The 9131-nt window shown below is 36.9% G+C and overlaps 1 protein-coding gene across 1 annotated transcript in view; it reads left to right on the top strand.

Annotated features, from left to right (window-relative positions):
• The window catches only part of LOC103074207 (ATP-binding cassette sub-family A member 3-like), an 89228-nt gene that overhangs the window by 46663 nt on the left and 33434 nt on the right, over positions 1-9131 (top strand). Inside the window, 1 exon segment of the mRNA XM_082930981.1 lies at positions 2635-2733. Within this exon segment, the coding sequence (XP_082787107.1) occupies positions 2635-2733 (99 nt within the window).

Raw genomic sequence — 9131 nt, 5'->3', positions numbered from 1 at the left:
ATATATATATATATATATAGATATATATATATATATATATATATATATATATATATATATATACACACACACAGAGAGAGAGAGAGAGTCCATCTGGTGTAATGTGTCATTTAAGCCCAGAGTTTCCTTATTGATTTTCTGTCTGGATGGTCTGTTCATTGATGTAAGTGGGGAGTTAAAGTCCAGTAGTATTATTGTGTTACTATCAATGTCTCCCTTTATGTCTGTCAATATTTGCTTTATGTATTTAGGTGATCCTATATTGGATGCATATATATTTACAATTGTTATATCTTCTTCTTGGATTGATCCCTTCATCATTATATAATGTACTTCTTTGTCTCTTGTTACTGTCTTCATTTTAAAGTCTATTTTGTCTGATATAAGTACTGCTACCCTGGCTTTCTTTTTATTTCCATTAGCATGGAATACCTTTTTCCATCCCCTCATTTTTAGTCTGTGTGTGTATTTAGATCTGAAGTCTCTAGTAGGCAACGTATAAATGGGTCTTGTTTTTGTTTCCATTCAGCCACTCTGTCTTTTGATGGGAGTATTTAGACCATTTACATTGAAAGTAATTATTGATAGCTTTGTACTTATTGCCAATTGTTAATTGTTTGGGGGTTGTTTTGTAGTTCTTTTTTGTTTCTTTCTTCTTCTTTTGCTCTCTTTCCTTGTGATTTGATGACTATCTTTATTGTTCTATTTGGATTCCTTTCTCTTTTTTGTGAGTATATCTATTACAGATTTTAGGTTTGTGGTTACCATGAGGTTAATGTATAGCAAACTATATCTATATATCTATATCTATAATTTCAAGTTGCTGATCTCTTAAGTTGGAACGTATTTTAACAGCCCTGCATTTTTACTTCCCCCCACCAATGTTTACTGTTTTTGACATCATATTTTACATCTTTTTGTTTTGTGTATCCCTTAACTACTTATTGTGGATATAGATGATTATACTACTTTTGTCTTTTAACCTTCCTAATAGCATTATAAGTAGTTGACTTAGTACCTTTACTGTACATTTGCCTTTACTAATGAGATTTTTCCTTTCATAATTTTCACATTTCTACTTGTGACCTTTTCTTTTTGCTTAGAGAAGTCCCTTTAACATTTCTTGTAAAGCTAGTTTTGTGGTGCTGAACTCTTTTAGCTTTTATTGTCTGTAACACTTTTGATCTCCCCATTAAATCTGAATGACAGCCTTTCTGGGTAGAATATTATTGGTTGTAGGTTTTTCCCTTTCATCATTTAAAAAATATTGTGCCACTCCCTTCTAGCCTGCAGAGGTTCTGCTGAAAGTCACCTGATAGCCTTATGGAAGTCCCCTTGTACATAACTTGTTGCTTTTCCCTTGCTGCTTTTAATATTTTCTCATTGTCTTTAATTTTTGCCATATTAACTACAATGTGTTTGTGGTCTTCTTTGGGTTGGTCCTGTTTGGGACTCTCTTACTTCCTGGACCTGAATATCTGTTTCCCTTCCCAGGTTAGGGAAGTTTTCAGCTATTATGTCTTCAAATATGTCCTCAGTCCCTTTGTCTCTCTCTCTTTTCCTTCTGGGACCCCTGTAATGTGAATGTTAGTACACTTGATATTGTCTAAGAAGTCTCTTAAACTCCTCATTTAAAAAAATTCTTGTTTCTATTCAGCTTGAGTGATTTCCATTACTCTGTCTTCCAGTTAGCTGATCCATTTTTCTGTATTGTTTAATCTACTATTGATTCCTTCTAGTGTATTTTTTACTTCAATTATTGTATTCTTCAGCTCTGTTTGGTTCTTCTTCATATTTTCTAACCCCTTGTTAAACTTTTCACTGTGTTCACCCATATTTCTCCTGAGTTCTTTGAGCATCTTTAGGATAATTACCTTGAACTCTTTATCAGTTAAGTGACTTCACTTAGTTCTGTTTCTGGGGTTTTATCTTGTTCCTTCATTTGAAAAATATTCTGTCACCTCATTTTGCCTAATTCCAGCTGGTTTTTTTTTTACGTTTTTGATAGATTGGTTACATTTCCTGATCTTGGAGAAGTGGCCTCAGGTAGGGGACATCACATCCTATGCATCCCAGCGGTGCATTCCTGTCTGGTCACCAGTGCTGTATGCTCTACAGGTGTTTCCTATGTGAGCTATGTGTGCTCTTCTGTTGTGGCAGGCTGACTACTATGGGCAGTCTAGTAGGTGTGGCTGACCCCCAGTCCAGTTGTTGCCAGGCTCCCACAGAAGTTATTTACCTTCTCAGCACTGTCCTCAGCGGGCTGTTGAGAGGATTCACAGAGTTAATAAATGGTAAAGGGCTTAGAATGGTCCCTGGCATTTAGTAAGCACTCCAAAAATAGTACTGTTATTTCTTCTTGCTCAAAATAAAAGAGATTAATTAATATTTACTTTGTATCTGCAATGTGCTAGGTGTATGTTTGATTTATCCTTACAGAAAGTTTTTGAAGTAAATGCTATTATGCTCATTGTTCAAGTTCAGAGTCATGAAGCTAGAGAGGGACAGAGTTGAGATTTGAACAAAAATATTCTAGACTCCATAGCCCATGCTTTTTCCTCTGTAGAAAGCCAATGGTGATAATGAGGGATTCACCTTCTACCTTTGAGGAATAAAACTGTTCTTCCATCCCAGGTTTGAATCTCTATTTACTGACTTGGAACTGAGGCAGGAAGAGCTGGGCATTGCCAGCTTTGGGGCCTCTGTCACCACTATGGAAGAAGTCTTCATTTGGTAAGCAAGTACAAAACTATAGACTCCAGGAATCTTAGGGTTGGAAGGGATCTTAAACATTGCCCTGTGCTTGAATCCTTTCTATAACATCCTCACTGAATGGTCTTCCAGCCTCTGACTAGTACTTCCAGTAATAGGGATATTGGTTAGTGCAGAAAATATTGAATGTAATATCACCCAACAAACAAAATTTTAACATAAATTTCTAGATTTTTGAAATCAATGAAAATAAAAAAAAATATTATACCAGTTGGGATATTTTTGATTGTAAGTAACAGATAACCCACACTCAGCTGGTTTATTAGGAAGGTTTATTATTTCATTTAAAAAGATTTCCCAAGTTAGGGCAGCTCTGAGATTGGCTGATTCATCCACCAAGTTACTTGAACGTAATGAAGCAGGGATGCTGGCTCAGTGCTAGGAAGGCTTTGAGGGGGCATTCCAGGTAAACTACCCAAGAGGCCACACTAGGCCATAAAGTGGCAAGAAGAACAGGTGAGTATTTTACCCAGTCTGGTAATATTTGTCTTCTAAATGGAATATGTAGGCTATTTACGAGTATTACTTACGATATATTAAAATTTATATCTATCATTTTATATTTTGTACCAGTCCTGCTTAGTCTATATGGCTTATTCTCTCCCTTTTTGGATTATTTTTTCTCATTCTATATTTTCCTCCCTACCCCACACGAACTGGAAACTATATATTCTTATTTTAGTGGTAAGCCTAGATATTGAGGTACACATATATAATTTATCAAAGTCTCAGGTGAATTAGTATCTTTCCTCTGCTTCTGGAAAATACTAACCTTGGAACACTTGAATTTTATTCATACACATCCCACCATCACCAACTTATATACTATTATTATATATTTTAATTCTCTTTTTTAACTCCACAAAACATTATTGTTGTTTGGGGAAGACAATGGTCATTTAAATTCATGTACATAGATAGCTCTTTCTGTTTTTCCCTTGAGCTTCTCCAGTAACTTTCCTTCTGCCTGCAGTACATTCTGTACCACGTCCTTTACTGTTTTTATGCTGGTGCCAAACACTCTCAGTTATTTTGGTCTGGAAATGATTTCTCCCTGATTTTTGAAGGATATTTTCCTTGTCCATCCTTTTGCATTTATTCTAACTGTAGCCATATATTTTAGATGTATTTCTTATAAACAGAATATAGCTGGAATTTAAAAAAACATTAATTTGTCTATCTTTACTTTTTAAATAGAAGCTTTGGTCCTTTACAACTAATAAAAATTCTAATTCATTTAGTTTTGAATCTACCATGTTATTCAGTGTTTTCTATTTATCCCACCAATTCCATATTCTCTTATTTCCTTTCTGGTCTTTTGGATTGATTTAGTGGGTTTGTTTTTTCTTTTTACTTTATATTTTCTCCTCTGTTAGTTTAGAATTTGTAAGTTATTTTGCTGTTCTCTTGGTGGTTAACCTAAGATTACAATGTGCATTTTTAACTTATTAAAGTTTACAGTAAACTAGTACACTTACCACATTCCAGACAGTGCAAGGTACATAGCACACTTAAATTCCATTTATTCTACTTACAGAGATATGTGCTATTTCGTTTAACTATTTCAATTCTGTGTATTTTTAAAAACCCATAATACATTATTGTTTTTTGTGCAATCGGTATTCATTTAAATTTAGCACATACTTATAATATTGCTTATATGTGGAATCTAGAAAAATGATACAGATGAACTTATTTGCAAAGTAGAAATAGAGACACAGAAATAGAGAACAAACCTATGGATACCAGTGCAGGGGGGGGATGAATTGGGAGATTGGGATTGACATATATACACTATTGATACTATGTATAAAATAGATAACTAATGAGAACTTACTGTATAGCACAGGGAACTGTACTCAATGCTCTGTGGTGACCTAAATGGGAAGGAAATCCAAAAAAGAAGGGATATATGTATATGTGTAGCTGATTCACTTTGATGTACAGCAGAAACTAACACAGCATTGTAAAGCAGCTATACTCCAATAAAAATTAATTAAAAGTAAATTTAGCACATATTTACCCTTTGCATTTTTCTTTAAACCTTCATTCACCCTTAAGCTTCCATCTAGAACTGTTTTCTTCCTGCCTAAACAGTATCTATTTCCTTTAGCGCAGATTTTCTGGTGATAAAGTCTCAGAGTTTTTGTTTGCCTAAAAATATATTTTTGGCCTTCGTTTTTGAAGGAATTTTTCTTTGATATAGAATTTTACTTTAGCAGGGTTTTTTAAACACTTCTACAATGTAATTCTATTGTCTTCTTTTTAAAACAGATTTACTGAGGTATAGTTTACATACTGTAACATTAATCAGTAATTCATACCATGAAGTTTGATGGCTTTTAGTAAATTTACAGAGTTGTGTGACCATAACCAAAATCCAATATTAGAACATTTTCATCACTCTGAAAAGATCTTTCATGTTCATTAGCAAACGTTCCTTGTTCCCATCTCTAGCCCAAGGCAACCACTAGTCTACTTTCTGTCTTTATATATTTACCTATTCTGGGCATTTCACAAGAATGGAATCATTTGGATTCATATGTAGAAAATCATATAGTATGTATTTTATGTCTGGCTTCTTTCACTTCGAAGAATTTTTGGAGGTTCATTCATGTTGTGGTGTTTATAATATATACTTGTTCTTTTTTATTTCTGAATAGTACTCCATCATATGGACAGATCATTTTTGCTTATCCATTCCATTCTATTGTCTTGGCTTCCATTATGTCCACTGATATGTCAGCTGCCAGTATTATTATTATTCTTTCAATGCAATCTGTCCTTTACCTCTGGCTGCTTTTTTTTTTTTTTTTTTTGGTGGTATGGGGCCTCTCACTGCCGCGGCCTCTCCCACTGTGGAGCACAGTCTCCAGACGTGCAGGCCCAGTGGCCATGGCCCACGGGCCCAGCCACTCCGCAGCATGTGGGATCCTCCTGGACCGGGGCACGAACCTGCGTCCCTTGCATCGGCAGGCGGACTCTCAACCACTGCAGCACCAGGGAAGCCCTCTGGCTGCTTTTAATATTGTTTTTTCTTTGTTTTAGGTTTTCAACATTTTTACAGTGATGTGCCTTTGTGTGGTTTTCTTTGTATTCCTCTGCTTAGGATTTTTACCACTTTTCACAATGTGTTTGCTGATATTGGTCAGTTTTGGAAAATTCTCAACCAATCTCTCTTCTGATCCTTCCTCTCTTTCCACTCCTCCTGGGACTACTACTTATGCATGATTTTTCCCTTTCAGGTGCTCATGTCTGTTATACTATTTTTTTGGCTTGTATTCATTATCTATTGCTGCATAACAAATTACCCTAAAACTTAGCAGCCTTGAAACAACAAACATTTATTACCTCACAGTTTCTGTGGGTCAGGAGTCCAGGAGCTGGTAGATAGGTGGTTCTGGCTGAGGGTCTCCTGGGAGGTGGTTGTAGTCAAGCTGTTAGCCAGGGCTGCAGTCTCTAAAGGCTCAACTGGGGGAGGATCCACTTCCAAGTTCACTCCTGTTGTTGCTGGCTGACCCCATTTCCTTGGTATCTATTGGCCTCAGTTCTTCACCATGTGGGCCTCTTCCCAGGTTGCTGGAGTGATCTTGTGATATGGCAACTGGCTTCCCCCACAGCAAGTGATCAGAGAAAATGTGACCAAGATGGAAGCTACATTCATTTTGTAACCTAATCTTGGAAGTGACATTTTTATCACTTTTGCTATATTCTGTTCATTAGAAGTTAGTCACTAGGTCCAGCTCACAATCAAAGGGAGGACATTAGCACAAGCAACAGAAGGAAAAATAAACAGGTAGATCTACATCAAAATAAAAAAGCTCTGCACAGCAAACAAAATGATCAACAAAATTAAAAGACAACCTACTGAATGGGAGAAAGTATTCGCAGACACTTATATGATAAGGGGTTAGTATCCAAAATATATAAAGAATTCATACAACTCAATAGCACAAAAGAAAAAATAATCCAATTTTTAAATGGGCAAAGGGCCTGGATAGACTTCTTTTCCAAAGAATATGTTCAGATGGCCAACAGATACATGAAAAGGTGTTCAACATCACTAATCATTAGGGAAATGCAAATCAAAACCACTATGAGATAACACCTCACACCTGTTAGAATGGCAGAGAGACTGGAGATAACAAGCTTTGGCCAGGATGTGGAGAAAAGGGAACACTTGTGTTCTGTTGGTCGGAATGTAAAATGGTGCAGCCACTATAAAAACTGATACTGAAGGTTCCTCAAAAAATTAAAAATAGAGGGACTTTCCTGGTGGCGCAGTGGTTAAGAATCTACCTGCCAATGCAGGGGACACAGGTTTGAGCCCCGGTCCAGGAAGATCCCACGTGCCACGGAGCAGCTAAGCCTGCACGCCACAACTACTGAGCCTGTGCTCTAGAGCCGACAAGCCACAACTACTGAGCCCACACAACTACTGAAGCCCGTGTGCCTAGAGCCCGTGCTCCACAACAAGAGAAGCCACCGCAATGAGAAGCCCATGCGCTGCAATGAAGAGTAGTCCCTGCTCGCCACAACTAGAGAAAGCCTGAGCGCAGCAACGAAGACCCAATGCAGCCAAAAATAAATTAATTAATTAAAAAAAATAGAACTACCATATGATCCAACAATTCCACTTATGGGTATATATCTAAAGGAAATATACTCACTACCTCAAAGAGATATCTGCACCCCCATGTTCATTGCAGCATTATTTACAACGGCCAAGTTGTAGAAACAACCTAAGTGCCCATCAGCAGGGGAATGGATAAAGAAAATGTGATTGATAAACACACACACACACACACACACACACACACACACACACACTATTTGGCCATAAAAAAAAGAAAAAGGAATCCTGACACTTGCAACAACATGGATAGGCCTTGAGGGCATTATGCTCAGTGAAATAAGTCAGACACAGAAAGTCAAACACTGTATGATCTTACTTATATGTGGAATCTTAAAAAACAAAACACCTCATAGAAACATAGAACAGATTTGTGGTTGCCAGAGGTTGGAGGTAGGGGTGGGGGAATTGGGTGAAGGTGGTCAAAAGTTCTAACCCTCTAATCACTTGTTTTTTGTTCCCATGGCAACCAACCCCCATCCTTTGGTGCTTTCCAAAAGTCACCATTAACATAACAAAAGACACTTTTATGGCTCTCATCACTTAGAAATTTACAAGGATTTTAGGCACTCTATTCCAGAACCAGGACAAAGATCAAATACATATTTCTTATTATCAATCACAATAATCACAATAATAAAAACTTCATTTCCTCATGATTTGGCTACATTTTACTATTATCAGTGCTCTTGAGGTTATTTTTACATCTACTTACATCTGTATGATGGAAATGTTATGTTGATAATTTGAAATCAATCATGGTGAGAGTATTTACAACATGGAAATTGATAAACACTATAAATTGGGGTTTAATTTATTGCTTTGTCTAGATTAAAAAAGCAATGACTGAGAAAATGTTAATAGTGTGAATTAAGCTTAAAAGTATGTCATATCTGAAGCAATTTCATTAAGAATATAATTTGAGGAAATACTCTTCCAGTATTAAAAAAATGTTACTCAATCCAACAAAAATATTGCCCACCTCATGGATGAATGAGTGAAGTTCTGACATACATCTTTGTTGTTTCACTTTTATCTTAATCATTAATGTTACTTAAACCATCAACCAATGTTCTTGTCAGAACTACAGAGAGCCACACACTACTGCCTCCCACCTGCAGCCACATAAGGGCACCACCCTGAGAGCTGACCCTCCTGCCCCAGTCCAGCCTTCAGACAACTGCAGCCTGGCCAATAGCTTGACTACAGCCTCAGGAGAGACCTTGAGACAGAACCAACCAGCTGAGCCACTCCCAAATTCCTGACCCACAGGAACTGCGTGAGATCATAAACGCTTACTGTTGTTTTAAGATGCTGGGACCTCCCTGGTGGTCCAGTGGTTAAGACTCCATGCCCCCATTGCAAGGGGAGTGGGTTCAATCTCTGGTCAGGGAACTAAGATTCCACAAGCTGTGTGGCAAGGCCAAAAGATTTTAAAATAAATAAATAAATAAATAAATAAATTTGCAGATAATCTGTGTCACAGCAATAAATAACAATTAATTCACTGTCTTTTGCAGAACCGTACTAGAGGGAAGATGAGTCACTGGTTTACTGGATTATTTTGTTGTGACAAATTCCCAGCAGTAGAATAACTGGCCCAAAGACTATGAATAAAAATATATTTCTTGACCTAACAGTTTGCTGCCAACAATGAATACATCTCTTTGCCTTGGTGTGTGTGTGTGTGTGTGTGTGTGTGTGTGTGTGTGTGTGTGTGTGTGTG

The sequence above is a fragment of the Lipotes vexillifer genome, unplaced genomic scaffold (assembly GCF_000442215.2).
Source record: "Lipotes vexillifer unplaced genomic scaffold, Lipotes_vexillifer_v1.1 scaffold914, whole genome shotgun sequence".
NCBI lineage: Eukaryota > Metazoa > Chordata > Mammalia > Artiodactyla > Lipotidae > Lipotes > Lipotes vexillifer.
Note: the sequence above shows the minus strand (reverse complement) of the source record. Positions and strands in the feature narration are given on the sequence as shown.